The 24,361-nt window shown below is 42.8% G+C and overlaps 2 protein-coding genes across 5 annotated transcripts in view; one reads left to right on the top strand and one right to left on the bottom strand.

Moving 5' to 3' along the window:
* Positions 1–3,622, bottom strand: part of LOC126236772 (uncharacterized) — a 53,192-nt gene extending 49,570 nt beyond the window's left edge. The window contains exon 1 of one of the 2 annotated variants that reach the window (XM_049946345.1): positions 3,470–3,622. The gene's annotated coding sequence lies outside the window, so the exon portion shown is untranslated. Of the gene's footprint in view, positions 1–3,319; positions 3,391–3,469 lie in introns of those variants that run through there. The other variant, XM_049946346.1, reaches the window with a different exon arrangement.
* The window catches only part of LOC126236771 (nucleoprotein TPR-like), a 315,616-nt gene continuing 294,862 nt past the window's right edge, over positions 3,608–24,361 (top strand). For 2 of the 3 annotated variants that reach the window (XM_049946342.1, XM_049946343.1), the window contains exon 1: positions 3,610–3,787. In XM_049946342.1, coding sequence (XP_049802299.1) covers positions 3,772–3,787 — 16 coding nt within the window. In that variant the 5' untranslated portion in view covers positions 3,610–3,771. Of the gene's footprint in view, positions 3,788–24,361 lie in introns of all 3 variants that reach the window. The other variant, XM_049946344.1, reaches the window with a different exon arrangement.

The following is a 24,361-nucleotide window of genomic DNA, read 5'->3' on the forward strand; positions in this document are numbered from 1 at the left end:
AGAAATAAAAACTTTGAGGTTCGCCGATGACATTGTAATTCTGTCAGAGACAGCAAAGGACTTGGAAGAGCAGTTGAATGGAATGGACAGTGTCTTGAAAGGAGGATATAAGATGAACATCAACAAAAGCAAAACGAGGATAATGGAATGTAGTCTAATTAAGTCGGGTGATGCTGAGGGAATTAGATTAGGAAATGAGACACTTAAAGTAGTAAAGGAGTTTTGCTATTTGGGGAGCAAAATAACTGATGATGGTCGAAGTAGAGAGGATATAAAATGTAGACTGGCAATGGCAAGGAAAGCATTTCTGAAGAAGAGAAATTTGTTAACATCGAGTATAGATTTAAGTGTCAGGAAGGCATTTCTGAAAGTATTTGTATGGAGTGTAGCCATGTATGGAAGTGAAACATGGACGATAAATAGTTTGGACAAGAACAGAATAGAAGCTTTCGGAATGAGGTGCTACAGAAGAATGCTGAAGATTAGATGGGTAGATCACATAACTAATGAGGAAGTATTGAATAGGATTGGGGAGAAGAAGGGATCGGTTGGTAGGACACGTTCTGAGGCATCAAGGGATCACGAATTTAGTATTGGAGGGCAGCGTGGAGGGTAAAAATCGTAGAGAGAGACAAAGAGATGAATACACTAAGCAGATTCAGAAGGATGTAGGTTGCAGTAGGTACTAGGAGATGAAAAAGCTTGCACAGTATAGAGTAGCATGGAGAGCTGCTTCAAACCAGTCTCAGGACTGAAGACAACAACAACAACAACAACAACAACAACATTTTCTCGATGTTGGGCCTCGTCCTTTTGTATATCATTTTCACCTAAGATGATGTGACTTACCGAATGAAAGTGCTGGCAGGTTGATAGACACACAAACAAACACAAACACACACACACACACAAAATTCAAGCTTTCGCAACAAACTGTTGCCTCATCAGGAAAGAGGGAAGGAGATGTCTGCTTGTGTCTCTATATGTGTGGATGGATATGTGTGTGTGTGTGTGTGTGTGAAGGTAAGTCTTTCCGCTCCCGGGATTGGAATGACTCCTTACCCTCTCCCCTAAAACCCATATCCTTTCGTCTTTCCCTCTCCTTCCCTCTTTCCTGATGAGGCAACAGTTTGTTGCGAAAGCTTGAATTTTGTGTGTGTGTGTTTGTGTGTCTATCGACCTGCCAGCGCTTTCGTTATATATATATATATATATATATATATATATATATATAAGCGCTGGCAGGTCGATAGACACACAAACAAACAAACACAAATATACACACAAAATTCAAGCTTTCGCAACAAACTGTTGCCTCATCAGGAAAGAGGGAAGGAGAGGGAAAGACGAAAGGATGTGGGTTTTAAGGGAGAGGGTAAGGAGTCATTCCAATCCCGGGAGCGGAAAGACTTACCTTAGGGGGAAAAAAGGACAGGTATACACTCGCACACACACACATATCCATCCACACATACAGACACAAGCAGACATATTTAAAGCTATCCACTCTGCAAGTGAATCTCTTGCATTCTTATCATTACAATAATAACCATTTATTGTCTTCTGCCTTGTACTCTCTAAATTTAAGAGTTCCTAATCTTTCATTAATGTATATTTTGACTGATTCGACATTTCTGAAACTTCTCCTTCTTGTTGGGACCTATAATAAATAAAGAATAATTCCACAGTTTTTCATTTTTATTACAGATCATATCCCTGGTATCTGACAAACGTCTTCTCTTGACTTTCCACATGGCCTGGTGGATTACTTAACAGACCTGAATATTTCTTCTATTTTTTTTTCTGGAGGCCTACTCTTAAAAAAGTTTTGTTATAAATTATATAATGTCCAAACCTAGTCAACAATTATACTCATTATTAACAACATCTAAGATTATCACTGCCTTACAAACCAATTTGTTCTATTCTTCAAAAATATTGGAGTCAAACTTTGATTAACCGTTTCCCTTTAGTCACAGTAACACACAGTACAGAGGTTTGTTGGTGTAATATAGGCAACATAATTAACACAGGGCACTCATTCAATTATTCTAAATCATAAACTAGGTTTACAATCTTGTTCCATGGGCAGTGTAAAGAAATTTACGATTTATGGTGGATAGCTTGTGCCATAAATTGAAGGTGAAACTTATCAACATTATACAATTAAAACTACATGTCAAGTTACGTATAGGAGTCTTTATGCAAGTTTACACAGAGTTCAGAAATAACAATGTTACACTCAACAGAGCGTCAGTAGCAAAAAGCCCAGCTGCTATTCTACCTTCACTAAAAGGATAAACTCGATTACCCTAAAAATGGTTTACGTGAAAACGCTATTACTACTACCGGTGGTTTTTGATAAAATTCATCTCCTACTGTTTCAGCATGCGTACATCACTGCAGTAGTTTTCTACGTAATATACATGCACTTTTTTTAAAAACCATTCTGCTTTTTTTTTAGGCTTGTAAAAACAAAACAGACTACTAACTGATATGTATAAATGATGTGAAATCCATACATTAATAAAAATACTGAATTAACTCTTCCCATTAACGAATAACTGAACAGATAATACAAAAACAGAAGAGGAGCTCGTTGCCTACAAAAATATAAACGGTTTCACTACGACTTTCACGATAAACTAACCATAACCGAAAAATCACTTAAGGTAGTTTCGTCTGTGAGAATGATCTCCAAATGCGTTTCCATAAACGTGTAACGCAAATTTCGCATTTTATCGCACAAATGACAAAAAATTTTAATGCTCCACACGAAGTAGTCATTTACATTGCTACTACTTCTGGTAGTCGCACCACTAATATTGTCTAACGTATCCGCTATTCTTGGACTCTGTCGAATGTATTGTTACTACTTGAAACAGTTAATAATAATTTAGGCACATTTATTGTTTTTGCTATTTTCCCCCCTTTCACCAGCAACGCATACGTGCGCTTTTTTTTCAATATATAGTAACATGTAAATCCGTAACGACAATTTCTACGGGGTTTGTAGCATAATGATCGTATTCTAAACCCTCGTTTAGCTCATAAAATATTTTCTCTCTTTCTCTATCCATTTTCGAATTTTACTTATCATAGATGACAGACATCTCCGATTACAATCAAGATGCAACATCGGAACCTGATTTTACACAGCGTACAATTAACACCGTGGAATATTAATATTAAAATGGAAACCAGCATTAAATACTAGTAATGCCCTCTGAAACAGCTTCATGGGGCAATAAAAAATAATGTTTTGAAATTAACGTTAATTATATATCTTTCACGTTAAACGATGCAGGCTTACACATACATCTACGCCTAGCATGGAACAAAGACTTCCTCACAATTGCGTCGTGATAGTGTAAAAAGAATAAATCAGGAAGCGGAACAAGGTTGTATTAATAAGCATTAGGACTCTAAATTAAATTTTTAGCTAATAAAATAAAAATAAGAAACTTACAATATTTGTAACAACACGAACAAATAAACTAAACACGTGTTCCAATGTTCGCGGTAGCAAAGATTTTGACAAGGCACTCCAAAGTCTTGCTTTAACGTAAAATGTTCCCTCGTCGAGGTTGGCGCTAATGCCGGCGTATTGCTGTTTTGAAGAGGGTTGATGTTTATGAACTGAATTCGGCGTGCGGGTCGTACGTAAAGTGCGCGTCGTTTCGAAGTGGTGAACGTACAGCTAACTAAGAGCTTTAACCCTGTGAAAAGTGAACATTTTACGTAGTTTTGTGTATTTTGTGAGAGAAAGAAATGGAAAATAAGGATGGTAAGCCTTCGCTAATGCTTTTTTATTAATTTTGGAAGATCTACCTCAGTACTATATGTGGAAGATTGGGAAGAATCATTTGTTAACAAATTGTGCCTAATTTTATTGATGGATATTAACGTTACCTGGTGACTTTCTGTTTTGATGCTGGTATACAAAACATTTATGCCTCATAGAAGTTCCGTGGGGGCATTTGCTTTGCGATGTTGTAGATTACTGACATCCCGGTGCTCATCAGAACTCTTGCCACTCTTTCTCTTACCCACTGCGTACCCTTAACTCGTCAGTTATAGTAGTTAATACAATCATCCTTTTTTCATATTCTTTTTAATAGGAGTTGCTGGCTAGCAGAGCAGGGCACTGCACAGTGATACGTTTCACGAATAGGATACTGTGTTTTTCACGTTAAAGTTTGAATGTGCTACGTACTTATGTATGTATGTCACTTTTATAGCGCAGCAGAAATCATTAAGAAAATGACAACAGTATAACTATTTGGAAATTCTGTTATGAATCTACTGCAAACGTTAACGTTACACATTTGTAATTGCTGCCATAGTAGCTCCTGTTATAAATATTAACATGCCTCAGTTCCAAGTGCCGTTCATAATATCTGTAATTGTTCTCCAGGTAGATGTTCCTTATATCCTCAAAACTACCACACAAGTAAATTGACATTGTACTACAACAAATATTTTAATAATTTAGCATACAGGCCCCCAGATAATTGATAAGCCCATGCCAATGTACCATTTGACATCCAGGGAACTAGTTTCAGGCATGCTCCACCCCCACCCCCCTCAAACGTTTCGGAATACAATGAATGTTTTTGAGTTGGTTCAACAACGCTTTGGATTGATTTGTACAAAATTTCAGCTCTTATCTCCTATAGTTCCATTTCTACAGCCTCTCATAGATAGGGGTCCTAAGTTTGTATCATCTACAAGCAAGCTGAAGTGCAAACTTTGAATAACTTTTATGAAAGGTAGTCTCAACTGAAAAAAGCCTCTGATTTTGTATACTTAAACAACTTTTTGTGCTGTAGGCCTGTAAGAATATGTTACTGACAGGATTTTTAAATATATCTGTTGAAAGCTGTACTTGGAAAAATAGCAGAAAATTCGTTTTGTGTGTTTGAGACCATCTTGAAATAAATCATACTTTTTATGGATGGCCCAGACAAGAATGGGTAATATAAAAATCCACTATGCCATTTTCTTTTGCTTTTTGTACAGCAGCTTTTATTCTTCTGTATGAAAATTATGGACCTGCAAAAATGATGGAAATGCTTCAGTGCCAAATTTTGCAATCTTTGGGAACTTTATCTCAACTGTAGGCATATGGTCTTCAGTGTTAATAATATATCTCGAAAGAGTATTATTTAATCCTCTGAACTATATACTTCAATTTTAAATCTGTGCTTGCTTATGGATGGAAAAGTGTTAGGCCTATTTGAAGCTACTATCTTCATACACGGTTTATACACTAGAATATGACATAAGTGATTAAGCAGAAAGTGATATCAGTGAAAACTGGTTTTATTTCTACAAATATAAAAGTGGAGTAATGTGAAAAGGAACTCCAAGCAATAAGTAGTAATAAATAAACAAACAAACATCAATATTGCATTGGGATGAGGTAACTACCAAAAGTTTTCATAAATTCATCCTGGACCCCAGTCACAACTGGACTCTGCCAACTCGTACAAATACCTGAGTGTAATACTTTGTAATGATATGAAATTGAATGACCACATAAGCCCAGTCGTGGGCAAAGGAGGCATTAGGTGTATATGTAGTCTGTAATTAGCTGAATAAGTCACTGGGGAAAAGTCATTGACTGAATGCAAAATGACTTTTATTAATCCAGTATTACGCATTTTGACAATAGTCATCAGATGCCAAAATGTGTAATAAAGTCATTCTGCATGCAGTTAATGACTTCTTCAGTGAGCTGTTAAGCAATTTGCAAACTACATATAAGTTTCAACAGTGCACATGTCTCCTTTGTGCCTTTGCAATGGCTGTGTCCAGAATTGGTAGAATATTGTGGAAATGCATTCAGTGTATAATGGAGATTGCTTACAAATCACTCGTGATACCCATCCTAGGAAATTGCTCAAGTGTGTGGGATTCATACCAGATAGGACTAGCAGGGGATATTAAACATATTCAGAGAAGGGCTACACAAGTGGTCAGAGTTTATTTGAGCTGTGGGAGAGTGTTACAGAGGTGCCAAAGAAGTGAACTGGTAGGCTTTTGAAAATAATATGAACTATCCTGAAAAATCCTACTTACAGAGTTTCAAGAACCGGCTTAAATGCTAACTCTTGGAATATACAACTACTACCTACAGATCACACACTTAGGAATTGTGAGAACAAGATTACGTTAGTTAGAGCACACGGAGAGGCATGTAAACAATCATTCTTCCTGCACCTCAATAACTGCTACAAAAGGGTCATACCCTCTGTCTTGCCCTTCTCAGTGGTTTGCAGAGCATACATATAGATGTTGAAGCTAATCAAAATATTTGATTCAGTTCATGAATAGTCTGTCAGGGACTCTCTAAAACTGGTCCACTTGATGTGGTATGCCTATGTACTCAGTCATATTTTTGTACACAAATAAGAATAAATTATTAATCATATTTAAAATAATTACTCAGACATCTTGTCGTACTCAAATAAGAATGTGTTATTCATTACAGTTTAAATACATCTGATGAGAGCTATACTTAATTTAAAAGGGCAGAAAATTCCTTATAATGACTTGGAAAATCCAGAAGGGAATATAACAGTATTATGAAAAGGATTGTTGGCTACTCGCCATGTAGCGGAGCTGCTGAGTCGCAGATAGCCACAACAAAAAGACTTTTTGTTGTGCCTATCTGTGACTCAGCATCTCCACTATATGGTGAGTAACAACTGTCCTTTTTGTAATTCTGTTATAATGACTTGGAGAGACCATTGTTAACCAGCTGGGCATGAGTTTAACCTGAATTTAGCCAAGAATTTGTAATATGGCATTCACCCATGCTGCCTTCTGGTGCTTTCTGTACAATAACCTCTGTGCTCTACCAAAATATATGCACATGCAAAATTGATGAAAATGTTCACTTTGTATGTCAAATCCATTTTTAGCTATAGGTAGATAAAATGAAGAAAAGGTTACAGCATTCTCCTTCACATTTTGAATTAGTGACTTATTGTTGATTCAAAATAGATTCAAAACTTTATAGCTTGTACAAACAATGGAAAATTCAGGAAGGAATAATGACAGTCTTTGCGAAGGATGGATTGGTGCTTAATGTATAGAGGAGAAACTGATTGACAGACAGGTACAACAAAAAGACTGGTCCACAGTCAAGCTTTCAGTCAAAAGGCCTTTTTCTGAAGTAGAAAACACACACACACACACACACACACACACACACACACACGCACACGCTCTTTCTCTGTATGGGACAACATTGTGGCTTGCCGGCATGTTGAGCCGCTGCTGTGCTGGCTGCAGGAAAAGGGCCACACTCTTCCTGTTGCTGACTGTGTTTATACATCTGCAGTTGCTGCGTCATACCTTTGTTCTTGACTGCATCTTCCTGGGTGTGACACACCAGACATCATCATCTAGCCGCTGATGCTGGATGATACACAGCAACTGCTTCTAACATGGATAAGCAACCCGTTGGTGGTGGGGGTACAAGGAAGCGGGAACGGGGAGGAATGGCAGAGTAGGGGTGGGGAAGTAGAGGAGGGGAAAAGTACTACTGGGTGCATTGGTGAAATAGAAGGTTGTGTAGTGCTGGAGTGGGGCAGGGCGAGAGAGAGGTGGGTGAAGGACAGGAGCTATTGAAGGTTTGAGGATAGGGGGGGCACATCGGGAACATAGGGTATGTTGCGGTTCCCACCTGCACTGTTCAGAAAAGATGGTCTTGCTGCGAAGGATGACACAGTTGTGAAGCAGTCATTGAAGCGAAGCATGTTATCTTGGGCAGCATGTTCAAAACTGGGTAGTCCAGCTCTCTCTTGGCCACTTCTAATTGGTGGCCATTGATGCAGGCAGACAGGTAGTTGGTTGTCATGCCCACATTGAAAGCAGCGCAATGGTTGCAACTTAGTTTGTGATCATGTGGCTGCATTCACAGGTAACCCTGCCTTCGACGGGATAGGTGATGTCTGTGACTGGACAGGAGTAGATGATGGTTGTCAAAACCCTGGTGGAGAATGTGATTCAGTTGCTACAATGCTGGGTAGTACTGAGTCAAGAGGAGAGTGCTCCTACGTGGCGAGACAGTGGGAATGTGGGTGGTGGTAGGTGACCGGAGTGACAGGATGTGGGAGAACTGTTTCTGTAGAAAATCAGTAGGTGATTTCAGTCTGTGAAGGCCTCAGTGAGACTCTTAATATATTGAAGACAGATTGCTCGTCACTACAGACGTGATGGCCATAGTTGGATAGTCTGGAAGGGATTTCTAGGTATGGACTGGGTGGCAGTTGTCGGAGTGGTGGTTGGTAGGTTTGATATGGATGGAGGCCGTAACTTAGCCACTTTTGAGGTAGAGGTTCATCTTCAGGGATGTAGTTTGTTGGGTTGAGGAAGACCAGGTGAAGCGAATGGGGGAGGAGGTGTTGAGGTTCTGGAGGAATGTGGATAGTCCAGATCACAAAAATGTCATCAATGAATCAGAACCAGATGATGGTTTGGGATTCTGGGTGGTGTGGAAGGATTCCTATGATGATCCATGGTGCCATTTTGGTGCCCATTATCATACCCTGGATTTGTTTGTAGGTGATGCCTAGGTTTGGAGTCATTTAGGTGTTGGGAAAGGTAGTGTTCAGTAGCAGCAATGCCTTGGGCAATAGGGATGTTAGTGTAGAGGGTGTAGTGTCAGTAGTGATGAGCAGGGCACCATGTGGTACCAGAACAAGAACTGTGGAGAGTCTTCGGAGAAAATGGTTCATGTCTTTTGTGTAGGAGAGTAGGTAATTGACTGAAGGTGTTGGATAACAAGAGCGGAGATTCTCTTAGTGGAGACGCAGTAACTGGCCACAATGAGGTGTGCTGGGCGGTTAGGTTTATGGATTTTGTGAAGCATGTAGGAGGTAGGGGTGTGGGGAGTTGTATAGGTGAGGCGGGGGGGGGGGGAGAGAGAGAGAGAGAGAGAGAGAGAGAGAGAGAGAGAGAGAGAGAGAGAGAGAGAGAAGTGGAGGTGCTGTGATGGGTTTAATGTAATGATTTGAGGAGAGACTGGAGACCCTGTTGGATTTCTATAATTGGGTCACTGTGGCAGGGCTTGTAGGTGGAAGAATTGACAGCTGGCAGAGTCCTTCTGTCAGATAATCCCTGCGATTCAAAACCACAGTGGTGAAGCCTTTCTTGGCAGATGGGATTACGAGGTTGAGACTAGCTTTATGTGGTTGATTGCAGGTTTTTTTTGCATACGTAAGGTAAGTTTCCATGTTGAGGGCTATAGGGATTGATGGTGGTGCAAGGTTTGAGGTTAAGAAACGCTGGAAGTGGTGTGGTTTACAGACAGTGGGAATGTTTCACTGTTGGAAGGAGGTAAGTGAACTGAGTCAGGCAGGGTTAAACATAGGCCTTGGGTTGAGTCTGATTGATAGGGTTGGTGGCCAAAACATGTTTCCCTGTAGGGACTGTGAGGAGGAGAGAAACCAGACCAAGATGATTGAATTTGGGAGTGGGACAAAAGGAAAGGCTTTTGGAAAGGACTAAGGGTTTCATGCCTGTGTTTTGGATCTGTTTAGGTTCTATATATGGTGGTAGGAGTGAATTTCTGAGGGTGTGGTAAATGTGGTAGGTCTAAGAGGTGGGGTGTATCAGCTGTGAGGGGATGTTGGGGAGGTTTGCAGTTTTAGTGCTGATGGATAGCAGGTAACCCAAGGTGGAAGTAAAATGCTTCAAATGGTTCTGAGCACTATGGGACTTAACATCGATGGTCATCAGTCCCCTAGAACTTAGAACTACTTAAACCTAACTAACCTAAGGACATCACACAACACCCAGCCATCACGAGGCAGAGAAAATCCCTGACCCCGCCGGGAATCGAACCTGGGAACCCGGGCGTGGGAAGCGAGAAAGCTACCGCACGACCACGAGCTGCGGGCAAGGTGGGAGTAGCAAGTAAATAAATTGGAGAGTTTTTTGAGGTGGTGTTGTGCGTGTTGTTCCAGTTCCTGGAAGGCAAGAGTTTGTGTGATACGGAATGCAGGAATTTATGTCGCAGAGCAGGAGAATTTTGTGAATGGAGAGAATACACATGCATAAAAAAAAGTTGTGCATCACCCCAGTTACAAGAACCCCTGAAGAGAGACGTTGACTGTGGATATTGTATCACAGACACAGTCCCTTTGACTGTTCAGAGATGTCACTAAAACCGTCCAAAGATATAAACAGCCATGCATGAGCAGCACCTATTAGATGGAGGGGGTGCGACAGCCAATCAGTTCCAGTCATTCCACCAGGAAGGAGCCACACGACTAGTATTGTCTGTAGTTCAACCATGCCTAGATGCTCAATACCATGGTTCGATCTTGTCTGCATTTTTACTTTGTGCCAGGAAGGGCTCTCAACAAGGAAAGTGTCCAGTTGTCTCGGAGTGAACCAAAGCAATGTTGTTCGGACATGGAGGATATACAGAGAGACAGGAACTGTCGATGAATTCCTCACTTTGTCCGCCCAAGGGCTACTACTGCAGTGGATGGCCGCTGCCTATGGATTATGGCTTGGAGGAACCCTGACAGCAACACCATCATGTTGAATAGTGCTTTTAGTGCAGCCACAGGACGTCGTGTTACACCTCAAACTGTGCGCAATAGGCTGCATCATGCGCAACTTCATTCCTGACATCTATGGCAAGGTCCATCTTTTCAATCATGACAACATGCAATGCGGTACAGATGGCCCAAATCCTGCCAAATGGACCGTTCAGGATTGGCATCACATTTTCTTCAGTGATGAGTGTCGCATATGCCTTCAACCAGACAATCGTTGGAGATGTGTTTGGAGGCAACTCAGTCAGGCTGAATGCCTTAGACACACTGTCCAGCGAGTGCAGCAAAGTGTAGGTTCCCTGATGTTTTGGGGTGGCATTATGTGGGGCCGACGTACGCCGCTGGTTGTCATGGAAGGCGCTGTAGCATCTGTATGATACATGAATGCCATCCTCCGACCAATAATGTAATCATATCGGCAGCATATTGGCGAGGCATTCGTCTTCATGGACGACAATTCGCACCCCCGTCGTGCACGTCTTGTGAATGACTTCCTTCAGGATAAGGACATCATTCAACTAGAGTGGCCACCATGTTCTCCAGACATGAACCCTATCAAACATGCCTGGTATAGACTGAAAAGGTCTGTGTATGGATGATATGACCCACTAACCACTCTGAGGGATCTACGCCGAATTGCTGTTGAGTAGTGGGACAATTTGGACCACCAGTGGCTTGATGAACTTGTGGATAGTATGCCACGACGAATACAGGCATGCATCAGTGCAAGAGAATGTGCTACTGGGTATTAGAGGTACCGGTGTGGACAGCAATCTGGACCACCACCCCTGAAGGTCTCGCTGTATGGTGGTACAACATGCAATGTGTGGATTTCATGAGCAAAAAAAGGGCGGAAATGATGTTTATGTTGATCTCTATTCCAACTCTCGGAACCGAGGTGACGGGAAACTTTTTTGATGTGTGTATTATGTGGTTGTGCAGGACTAAGTTGATGAGGGCTATGGACTGACAGAAATTGGACAAATAAATGTCATTGTATTGCCGAAGGTTGGGATCCCTTCTCCTTGCGTCTGTTCAATTTTACCTTTGTTTTAGGGGACACAAGTGTCAGTAGCATTGTAGCTGAGCATATTTAAGAGACCATTAAATTTTCCAGCTAGCTTCTTAAAACTTCTCATAGCATTCTTCCTGTAATTTCCCTCCAAACAATGTAATTAAGTTATTGTTTATTACTGTGTGACATCTTTTCTTCTGTCATATTTTATTGTATGACTTGACAGATTGGGGTAAAGGAGATAGAGTGATCTGTATTATTTGTTAAGTTTTAATAGTCTTGATAGCAATAAAATGTAATTATGGTTGGCTGATTATTGGTATCCGTTGACTAGCAACCATCCTCTGATCTATTTACTGAAGATTCAGTACCTAAGTATGATGTTGGACACAACACCGTCATTACAAATTACAGCTCAGATCATGCTTTTTAAAGAATCAGTACATAGGTGCATTGTTGACCACAGCTTCATGGTTACTAAGTATAACTCATTAAAATTAAAAATGTTGGTCAAACATTATCTGTTAATATGTAAAACCAGCTGAAGGCTTTGTACATTGTCATGTTTATCCAACTTATACTTAGTAACGAGGATGATGTGATCAATACTGAACTTGGCTATCATTTCTTACACTCAAACCTCCAGATGTCAGACACTCAGATCGGTACCAGATGTTCTGTGTCGGTGGAGTATCAACCAAACCACCGATTTAGTTCGTGCTGTATGTTGTCGTCCAGTAGAACATGTCTAAATGGTAATTAAAAATAACACCGGAACTGTGGAGTATAGGAAAAGCATATCCATGAGCTATGACTGTGAAGATATGTGGTAGGAGACTTGATAGAGCATCACAGCCTTCTATTAACGGTCACGAGTTCGAAACCCACTAGTGGCGCTCTCTCTCTCTCTCTCTCTCTCTCTCTCTCTCTCTCTCTCTCTCTCTCTTTCTCTTTTTTAATTATATTTATGCAGTTAATTGTTATATGGGAGAACATTTTTCTGACGTGTAAAAGGATGTTTCAGTGTTTGTAACAACTGTTCTCTTGGCAGTATGCTTTCGCTTTGTTATGTGAAAATAGCAAACCTATAGCATATATTTGTATAGATAACACCACACCTACCTATACAAATGTACTCTATAGGTTTGCTGCTTCCAGCTAATGAAGCAAAAGGAGACAGCCAAAGCACATTGCTACAAACTCTGAAAAGTCGTTTTACGGGTCAGAAAAACTGCTCCGATGTAACAATTTCATGTGTAAACCATTAAAAAAATTGCCGTTAGAGGGTTTCAAACTTGTGATCATTGATACGATGCTCTGCCGCTCTACCAACTCACCTACCACACATCTTCACATTAGTAGTTCACGGATAGGCTTTTCCTATACTCCTTAATTCTAGTGTTACTTTTAATTACAATTTACACATGTTATACTGGACGACATCATACAACATGAACCAAATCGGTGTTTTGGTTGATTCTCTATTGACTGTTGCTCTTACATCAAAATCTAGTAGGAGGTAGTGAGGCCACTCATGGTTAAATAAATGTTGTCGTGGGTAGGACGGGATATATCATGACAACAATTTCTCCTGCCTTACAATTGGCTTAATAATTTTACAGGTATCTTCAGAGCGTATACGAAAGATAAAATGAATAAGAACATGGAAAGGATAATTCCTTGTCACCACATAGAGCAGGCAATGAGTTACAGGCAGGCAAAATCAGAAAGACTGCTAAAATATTAAGCTTTTGGAAAAAGTCCTTCTTCCGAAATAGTGTGCATGCCGCCCCCCTCTCCCCCTCCCCACCCCACACACACACAAGTTTGACACACACACACACACACACACACACACATGTCAGTGTCTCCGCACACTGCGGCCTTACTGCATCTGGCATGAGCAGCAATATGCTGGGATGGGTGGTGGGGTAATGTGGTGGTGTGGGTTGGGGAGGGATAGCAGGGTAGAGGTGAGGGAAGATTCTATGACACTGTTTGTGGGAGCTTGCAGGGACGTAGTGGGGACAGGATGGGCTGCTAGGTGCAGTTGGAAGGCTGTGCTGGCATTGAGATGGGAGGAGGGTTGGGGTGGAAGGACGTGGAAGATAGAAGTAAGGGAGAGTAAAAAAAAACTGGTTGCTGCAGTTGTGGTATTGAAGGTGGTATGCTAAGCGGAAGCAGGGAATGGGATAAGTAGGTGGAACACAGGAACTAGTAAGTCTGAGGACAGGAGGTTATAGGAACTGTGGGTATGTTATAGGGAGACTTCTCAATCACGCAATTTGCAAAAGCTGGTGTTGGTAGGAATAATCCAGATTGCTCAGTCTGTGAAGCTGTCATTATAATGAAGCACATCATCTTGAACAGCATGTTCGGCAACTGGGTGGTCCACCTGTCTATCCAGTATGTATACCTGTTTGAAGCTGAATTGGAGTCTTTGAAAAGCAAGGTGTTGTGCATTACTGAGCACTGACATAGATATTAAAATAAGCATGTTGATACTGTAGAACAACCATAACGACCTGTTTACATTGCAGCTTTAACTGTGATGAGTAAAAGTAAGAGTTCATGCTGTTGGCCTGTTCACTTTATTGTGATTGGTCAAAATGATAATGTTTGCTATTTGTCTGTTAACGTTTATGTTACTGTGTGTTGCTTCCACACCACCTTTTTAACTGTTACCCTACTTATCGCTTACTTGTGTACTTTCGGTACAGTCTGCATACTGCTATATTGCTTTCTGCATACTGTTATATTGCTTTATTGCATCACGTAGCTGGATGTATTAAATTATACCTCGTAATCCAAATGCCATCCCATCTCGATTTTTTACTGTGTTGTGTAGTCTAACGTAAAGAAGCAAATATACAGGATGGTGGTATAGACAAAACAAGGAAAAAAAAATCAAGTAAACACGAACTCTAAAATGCGTACATTAACAGGTACGGCACTTGTTCAACAGTAAAGATGTTTTTCACACTAACCAAGATGGAGTACCCATGGCTCTTAATTTATGTGCTTTAAAACAAATACTAACAAAGAGATAGAGGGGCTGGCCAGTACTTACCTCAGCTCAGTACAGCCGATAGATACACATAAAACAGAACTGAAAATTTAAGTTCCTAGCTTTCGGAACAAATGTTCCTTCATCGGGGAGGAGAGAGGGGAAAGAAAGGGAAGAAGGGAAAGGAGATTCAGTTACTCACAACCCAGGTTATGAAGCAACAGGGAAAGGAAAATAGGGAGGGTAGCAAGGATGGAGGCATGGTTGTCAGAGGGAAGCCAAAGATATTCTACTGTGGATATTGTATCACAGACACAGTCCCTTTGACTGTTCACAGATGTCACTAAAACTGTCCAAAGATGTAAACAACCATGCATGAGCAGCACCAGAATATCTTTGGCTTCCCTCTGACAACCATGCCTCCATCCTTGCTACCCTCCCTATTTTCCTTTCCCTGTTGCTTCATAACCTGGGTTGTGAGTAACTGAATCTCCTTTCCCTTCTTCCCTTTCTTTCCCCTCTCTCCTCCCTGATGAAGGAGCATTTGTTCCGAAAGCTAGGAACTTAAATTTTCAGTTCTGTTTTATGTGTATCTATCGGCTGTACTGAGCTGAGGTAAGTACTGGCCAGCCCCTCTATCTCTTTGTTAGTATTTGTTTCACATCTTTATATGAGATTTTCCATTAATAATTTATGTGCTTTAGAGGCCATGTTTTCTGGAGCTTTTTGTTATTTTGGCCGATACCACCACCTCTGAAAGTTTGTCGGAGTTCTTATTCACATTTGTTCACCACATTTTAAACTGATGTCTAGACATATTCAAAGTCAAAGATCAAGGTCACTTACTTTAAATGTGTACATTGTTTGAATATGGCCGTGTTGCAAATGATATGAAAATGTGTTCCCAGACCTATCCAAAATTACCTATTTTACATATCTATCTCCATTGGAACAGAAGTTAAAGTCATTTTTGTCTGCAGTATTTGTAGAATATTCTCCCATTTTTCAGAACTTCTGGCATTTGCTAATTTTGTCATACTTTTACTGTTATTCTGTAATTTGACATTTTACACTCTCTTGTCATGTACAATGAACAAATCAAATTGGATGAAAATAGTTGGTCAGGTTGGCACCTATGGTAGATATGACATTGCAGAGAAGTTGTAACAAAATCTTCGTAAAATGCTTTAGCACCCAATATGACGTACACATCAAGTACAATGTTATTGTAACCACAACAGTCTTGAAGTCAGGAAGACAATACAGAAATATCAGCCTTAGATAAGGCACTATCTTCTGTTCTCAAGGTGTGCATACACAGCATACAAGCCGTATTAACAAACAAAGTAAATGACTCCTTTAGTTCAGAAATTTTTCCGGAGTACCCAAAGCACATAAAAAAGCAAAACTGGAGACTGCAATGTCATGATGATGGCACACACACCTATTTCAAGCTTATACAATATGGTGACCGTAAAATCACTCATTCCACTCATGAACAGACACAAAAGTGAAAAGTACTTAATTGCAGAAAGAACACGAAATAATGGGACAAAAGAGGGTTTTGTGTGGACAATACAGTCCTAATAATAAATATATAATGAAACAGACACTAATGTAAAGATCAAGCAAACAGAAACCTCAGCAGTCAACAAAACCACAATAAAAAACTCAAGGAAAAAACTTATATCAGATATTTCACCTGAACTATATAGCTCAGACAAAATGTATGATACCATAAAGCTACACGCAACTAGACAAATAAGATATCAAACACTTCACTTTATGTATATAGCGAAAACCAAGTCCGCAGTACCAGTAAACCAAAATTCACCCATATAAATAGTATTGAATACCTAACCTAACCATTGTAGATAAAAAAAAAAAAACTCCACAATACCTATCAATTGCAGTCTAATGTAATTACCAACAGCTGACAACAAAACCCAAAAATTTCCTAAAAAATTGAATTAATATCAATTTTGATGTACAAGAAACATGCAACTATGTATTTATACTCACACATGCCATACATAATACGGTAAATAAATAATAAATAAGTAAGTAAGTAAAACTATAGAAACACACTTACCAACCAAAGTCAGCCAACTTATAAATCTAGCAATCTTGTGATAGCAAAAATGTCATCAACACAATCTCTAGAATGGCCAACCTAGACTTCACAAACTAGAAACCCCTCCAGACAGAATGCCATACGTTGTCCTGCCGAAAATCTAACTAAAATAATCAATTATTGACAATATAATGTAAATGGATAGATAAAAAAAATCTACTCACCAAGCAGCGGCAGGAGAACACATAGGCGAAAAGGTTTAACTTTTTCAAACTTTTGGAGCCTGTGGCTCCTTATCTGGCAGAAGAGTTGATGGGGAAGGAAGAGGAGTGAAGGAAAAAGACTGGAGAGGTTTCAGAAAATGGGAAAGGGGTACATTTCAGAAAAGTCACCCAGAACTCCAAGTCAGGAGAGACTTACTGGATGGAATGAGAAGGAAAGACTGACTGTTGTGGGAATGCACCAGACGAGATATGAAAACCTGAGAGCGCGCGTGCGTGTGCGCGCGCACACACACACACACACACACACACACACACACACACACACACCATGATTGCTGACCTAAGATGTAGCAACTTTTTTACCTTCTCCACTAATGTAACACTTCACATACTTCACAGCAGAGACCTACTCGCAAACTTCGTGTCATGGCCGTAAGTAACAGAGAATGAAACATAAAATTACTTCACCAACCTTAAGCAACACATCACACTAATAATTCCAAACTTGAAAACAAATCTATTGCCTATAATTGACAACATAAAAATAACTCACTAACAAACCACCACAAACTCTTCCAATATTCGCAAACAGCACTCGAGAACTCCGAAGAATCGCTAACAGTACTGACAGTGAATATATGGTCTGTCCAAAAAGTCTCTCCACAGTGCCACATGATTGTTAGCCGCACATGCTGTATGCCTCAGTGAATATACCGAAATGAAATTCAGTGAAATACAAGTTATTAATTTATTGAATATTCATTTTTACTTACAAATATTCACATCAAATGTTGAAAGAAGTCTCTGGTTCATGCCTTCCCCTGGACTCATTCTGTTATGGGGACAATGCAGGAGCTTGTGATCGTAGGTGAAACTCTGAGCAGACTGGTATTCTCAGCCTTCTCTGCCATTTGCTGGAATGATCCAAATATGACCTCAGAGCCAAGACAGTAGGCAACATTTGTTCCAATGTGTGCCACAATCTACAATTCGTTACACCCTGCCCGTTAATGGATACTGGAATATCCTCTGCAGCATGTTGATTGAGGCCTCCGGGCATAGCACTGAGTGCACCTGGTGTTCGTTCCCATATCTTGCTGCAACTTTCCTAAGGGGTACCAGTTTTTACCATACATTTTAATTGCTAACAATTAATAGACCCCTACCCATTTGCGTTTGTCTCTACTTGATATTGGACTCTCCACATTTCCCAACTGGTGAAGCTAGTCTCTCTGACTCAACTGTAGTTTCAGTGGAAGACAGCACTTGCAACTTGTTGGTTAGGGGGATGAATGTGATATCTTTAGTTCTCTCTGGTCCCTGTCTCCGCTGTACAGGACGCCTAGGGCCAACAAAAGATGTTTGCTTGTTAACTTAGTTAACAAGTAGGAAGCACTCCACTTTTAGGGCGCATTTTATGATCTGTGCAGATAAGAGTTCCACCGATCCTATGGTATTGACGAGGTAGGAAGCGAATGGGCGCGTCTGTGTGCAGTGGGGATTCATTTGCTCTGTGGTACCACAGTTGAAGGGCATGAAGAGAATGTGATCTCCATCATGTCAAAGAAATGCTCATTAGAGAACAAATGATGTGGAAATATATTTTTACCAATTATTGTCGTCTTGATGGACTCTGAAAGACATACACACTCTTATCTGACTGGAATATATGCAGATTTAATCTGTCAGTCATCATCGAGAATTGTATCTTATAGGGCATTATTGAGTTCAAACTATCTTGGTGTGTCATTCCATGGGATACATTGAACAACAAAAAACTCTTTCAGTATCTTTCGACACAAAAGGAGTAGTAGTCCACTGAAAAGAGTGATCTGCAGTTAAAGGGGCACTGATTAGCAGGACCCTTTCAGCACAAGGTGGTGACTGATAATTATATTACAAGTACTGTACTTTGAAGAATTAACCTACAAAAAAATTCTGCAGCTTGAGTAATGAATTGTTTTACCTATCAACACCTATCACCAAAATAGGAAAAGTAGCAAGATACATATCAATATTCTGCAAGCATTACCCACTAGCCTTTTATAACCAAAGCAGTTTAAAACCAAAAGGAGATATCTGTTATGACAACAGAAAAACTTAGTACAAAATTTACTATCTCTTTGAAACATTGATTATGATCACTAACAAATTTGACAAAGAGGTTAATTTACAACGAATGCATACAATACACACTGTTACTAAAAGAGAGAACTAATTTGATACAATATTTAGTTCTTTACAGTAACTGCAAATCACAAACACTGATTTACGATGAAAGATCTGTGAAAATATGCTTCCGCAGGTGTCCAAAAACTACTCATAACTTCTGAAAATTCTCAAAAATGTATGTTTATTCATGGGTATACACTGAAACTTAATGTGTATGATTCTTTGAACGTGGATACTACAGCCAAAATTTTATAAAGTACAAATGGTGATTATAGCCGATGCTATGGAACTAAATACATTTTCGTGGCAAAGAAGATATAAAATATATTGCAACATACACAAGAATCAACATGAAAAACATTTAAATTTTCTGCCAGGTTTATGGATACAAGTGTTTGAGGTGTCCCCCTTCCCCCCAATACACATGATTTTACTCACCTTGTCAGACACAAAGGAAACACCAGAAGCTACATCTATATGAATTGCATTAATTTTGCGTATAACTGGTTCTTTATGTCATCTTTTCCTCTAGCATGCCAAAGATGAACATTGCCATTGCCAGTATAGCTTCACTGAAAAAAAAAAAAAATTATGGATGCTATTGTCAGGTAATATGGAATGAATACACAAAGGTACTGGCGAATAGAATATCATCAGCATACTTCGCTCTTAGTATGTGCTTGGCCAACAAGGTCCCTATAGCACTTGCAGCTCTACTTCCTTGTCTATGCTGTAAGTCCATCCTTCTACTGTTTATTTTTCCCTCTGCCTTTGCATTGTACGGTTTTCTTGATCCTGAGCCTGTTTGGCTTTGGTTTGTGGTTTTGGACATTCGAGCTTCCTCAACGGGGATTCCCCCCTGCGGGTTCGGGGGTAAGAATCGGCCCGCGGTGTTCCTGCCTGTCGTAAGAGGTGACTAAAAGGAGTCTCCAACGTTTCGGCCTTATGTGATGGTCCCCTGTCGGGTTTGACCTCCATATCTCAAAATTTTTCCGAAGAGCGAGCTGATTGGGGAAGGGCGCCTTACTTGGTGCATTGTGTCCATCTTGCGTTGAGAACTTTCGCCAGCTTTTTCGTCGTTGCGTTGCAGTCCTGCCCGTTCTACATCTCATGGGCATGGATACGCTCCTGCGTGCACTTTCTGCCAAGCGATGTGCAGGGCCACTTTCTGCACTGACGGCGACCATGGACCACATGTCACCTAACATCCAGCACGGTAGCCAGTCCGTTGTGGTGGGGCCGCCATGTACCCTCTTGGTTGTAGCCCCCTGACAACACAGGGATCGCTCTACTGATGCCTGCGCCGTTAACTCCCCACGTATGCCAAGGAGTAGATGCCCATCTCCCTGGGGCATCGGGACTCCCGGCAATGGCCATCCTGCCAGGTGGCCTTTGCTGTGGCTGGGTGGCGCCCGTGGGGAGGGCCCTTGGTCGGAGTAGGTGGCATCAGGGTGGATCAGACACAATGAAGTGTGGCACATCTTCTCTTGCTGGTGGCCAGCCACCAGCAGTCTCTAAGCGTTCGAGGGCCCATTTTAAAGGTACCGTTTATGACCCCAAATCGTTTCCCTCCCTCGCCACACCATGGGAGGAACGAAAGGCTATGAATGAGAGCGACAGGTATTCGCCCCGGTATCTCGTTTGTACCAGAGCTGACGGGGAATCGTTTGTGTCTGTGAAGCCTCAGTTCTTTGTCGAACATTTAGAGGACAAGTTCGGGGAGGTGGAGGGATTGTCCAAGATGCGGTCAGGGTCAGTCTTAATAAAAACGGCATCCTCTGCCCAGTCACGAGCCTTGCTCGCTTGTACGAAGTTGGGGGATGTTTCTGTTACTATCACCCCCCACAAAAGCTTAAATATGGTCCAGGGAAATATTTTTCACCGCGATCTCCTTTTACAGTCCGATGACGAGCTGCGCGCCAACTTAGAACGATGAGGTGTACATTTCGTCCGGCGTGTTCATCGGGGTCCGAGGGACAATCAGGTAGCTACCGGTGGCTTCATCTTGGCCTTCTTCTTACCAGAGAAGGTCAAGGTGATGGTCTACCGGTGTGACGTCAAACCCTATATCCCTCCCCCGATGCGGTGCTTTAAGTGCTGGAAGTTCGGTCACATGTCCTCTCGCTGTACTTCTAGCCTCACATGTCGAGATTGTGGACGCCCATCTCATCCCGATACTCCATGTGCTCCGCCTCCCGTCTGTGTCAACTGTGGAGAGCCTCATTCCCCTTGCTCGCCGGACTGCAGTGTCTTACAGAAAGAACGCAAAATCATGGAATATAAGACCCTGGACCGACTGACTTACACTGAGGCTAAGCGGAAATTTGAACGGCTATATCCCGTGCGTATGATGTCATCTTATGCCTCCACTGTCACTCCTGCTCCAGCTCCTTCAGCTGCAAGATATATAGTCAGCTCTCAGAGTCAGAGGACCTCACCTGTCCCCTTGACAATGGGGGCCCCTTCTCTCGCTGTTGCTCCCACACCATCTACCTCGGGAGCAGCACCCACTAAACCATCGGGGACACCAGTCCCCACTTCTAAGCCGGAGAAGCGTAAGTCTTCTTCGGCTTCTCTCGCTCTGAAGGGATCCCTTGGGTCACTCCCTTCCCAGGTTCCTACCAGCGGCACAGCAGACACCAGCCAGTGGCTGAAGAAGCCACAGGTCGCTGGTTGACGGGCTTCGCGATCCTCTTCGGTCCCAGAGACTGACCCCAATAAGCCCTCTCACCAACGGCAACCAAAGGAACAGCGAGAGAAAACGACTTTGAAGACCCGTAAGTCGGACACCTGCGGTGGCACCTACTCCACCGCTGCCTAAAAGCTCTGCATCTGAGGATGAGGTGGAGATCCTTGCATCCGCTGAGGACCTCGATCTCGCCGATCCCTCAGACGCAATGGATAGCACTTGCACGGGTGCTCCATCAGATGCGGCAGGTGACCCAGCGGCGTAATCTGCCTTCCCAGTCCCGTCACGCCTTTCTCCGCAATGGACAATACCATCCTCCAGTGGAACTGCAGCGGTTTCTTCCACCATCTAGCTGAGCTCCGCCAACTTATCAGCCTTCACCCTTTCTTCTGCATTGCTCTCCAGGAAACTTGGTTTCCAGCAGTGCGAACCCCCGCCCTCCGTGGCTATCGGGGTTATTATAAGAACCGAGCAGCTTATGAAAGGGTGTCTGGTGGCGTCTGCATATATGTCCTTCACACTCTGCACAGCGAGTCTGTTCCTCTCCAGACACCTTTACAGGCTGTTGCTGTACGGGTGTGGACGCCACAGGCTGTTACCATCTGCAGTCTTTACCTTCCGCCGGATGGTGATGTCTCGCAGCATGTCCTGGCTGCACTGGTAGCCCAATTGCCGCCTCCTTTCTTGCTATTGGGCGACTTCAACGCCCATAACCCTCTGTGGGATGGGTCAGTGGCAACAGGTCGAGGCGCCATCGTTGAGCATTTATTGTCGCAGCTCGATCTCTCGCTGTTAAATGATGGTGCCTTCACACACTTCAGTGTGGCGCATGGCACCTACTCCTTCAATCTGTAGCCCTAGCCTCTTACCGTCTGTCCAATGGAGTGTGCGTGACGACCTGTGTGGTAGTGACCACTTTCCGATCTTTCTGTCACTACCACAGCGTCACTCTTCTGGGCGCCCTAGCAGATGGACTATGAATAAGGCTGACTGGGACTTGTTCTCCTCCACTGCCACTCTTGAGCCTCTCTCTAATGTTGACATTGATGCGGTGGTTCAATCGGTCACCACCGGCATTGTTACTGCCGCCGAATCTGCCATTCCCCGCTCCTCTGGGTCCCCTCGGCGGCGGACTGTGCCTTGGTGGTCGCCTGAGATCGCTGCAGCGATTACAGATCGCCGACGGGCGCTACAGCGTCACAAGCGACATCCCTGCATTGAACACCTGATCACCTTCAAACGGCTGCGTGCGCGGGCCCGCCGCCTTATCCGCCAAAGCAAGCAGGAGTGCTGGGAGCAGTATGTGTCCACCATTGGCCTCCATGTCACTCCATCGCAGGTCTGGGCCAAGATACGACGCGTCTACGGCTATCGGACACCTGTCAGCGTCCCTGCGCTCTCACTGAATGGAGCAGTTTGTACTGACTCCGACGTCATTGCAAACCGCTTAGCAAAGCATTTTGCTATGAGTTCCGCTTCTGCGAATTACCCCCAGGCCTTCCGCTCCATTAAAGAGCGGATGGAACGTCGGAGCCTTTCTTTTCGCACCCACACTTCTGAATCCTACAACGCTCCATTCAGTGAGTGGAAATTTCACAGTGCCCTTGCCGCTTGCCCTGATACCGCTCCCGGGCCAGATAGCATCCACTGTCAGATGCTGAAACACCTTTCAGTGGACTGCAAGCGACGCCTCCTCGACCTGTACAACCGTCTCCGGGTCGAGGGTGAGTTTCCGTCACAATGGCGGGAGAGCATTGTCATCCCCGTTTTGAAACCTGGGAAGAGCCCTTTGGAGGTGGACAGCTACCGCCCCATTAGCCTCACCAACGTTCTTTGCAAGCTTCTCGAACGGATGGTGAGCCGGCGCTTGCATTGGGTACTGGAGTCTCGGGGCCTTCTGGCTCCGTCTCAGGGTGGGTTCCGTAAAGGCCGCTCCGCCACCGACAATCTGGTGAGCCTGGAGTTGGCCATCCGTACTGCCTTTGCCCGCAGTCAGCACCTGGTCGCTGTCTTTTTCGACATGCGGAAGGCGTACGATACGACATGGCGTCATCACCTCCTTTCTACGCTTCATGGATGGGGTTTACGGGGCCCTCTGCCGATCTTTATCCGCAATTTCCTGTCGTATCGTACCTTCCGCGTGCAAGTCGCAGCCTCATATAGTTCCTCCCACGTCCAGGAGAACGGTGTGCCACAGGGTTCTGTTTTAAGTGTCTGCCTGTTTTTAATAGCCATTAACGGGCTCGCTGCGGCCGTGGGAAATTCTGTCTCCGCTTCCCTGTATGCTGACGACTTCTGCCTTTACTACAGCTCTACTGGCATTGCAGCTGCTGAACGTCAGCTACAGGGCGCAATCCACAAGGCGCAGTCTTGGGCTGCAGCGCATGGTTTTCAGTTTTTGGCTGCCAAGACCCGCGTTTTGCATTTCTGCCGGCGCCGAACGGTCCATCCTGAGCCGCGGCTTTCTCTTGACAACGAACTTCTTGCTGTGGTGGAGACCCACAGGTTTTTGGGGGGGTGGTTTTCGATGCCTGGTTGACTTGGCTGCCTCATATCCGGCAGCTTAAACAGACGTGTTGGCGGCATCTAAACGCTCTGAG

This window comes from Schistocerca nitens, chromosome 2 (assembly GCF_023898315.1).
Source record: "Schistocerca nitens isolate TAMUIC-IGC-003100 chromosome 2, iqSchNite1.1, whole genome shotgun sequence".
Taxonomy (NCBI): Eukaryota; Metazoa; Arthropoda; class Insecta; order Orthoptera; family Acrididae; genus Schistocerca; species Schistocerca nitens.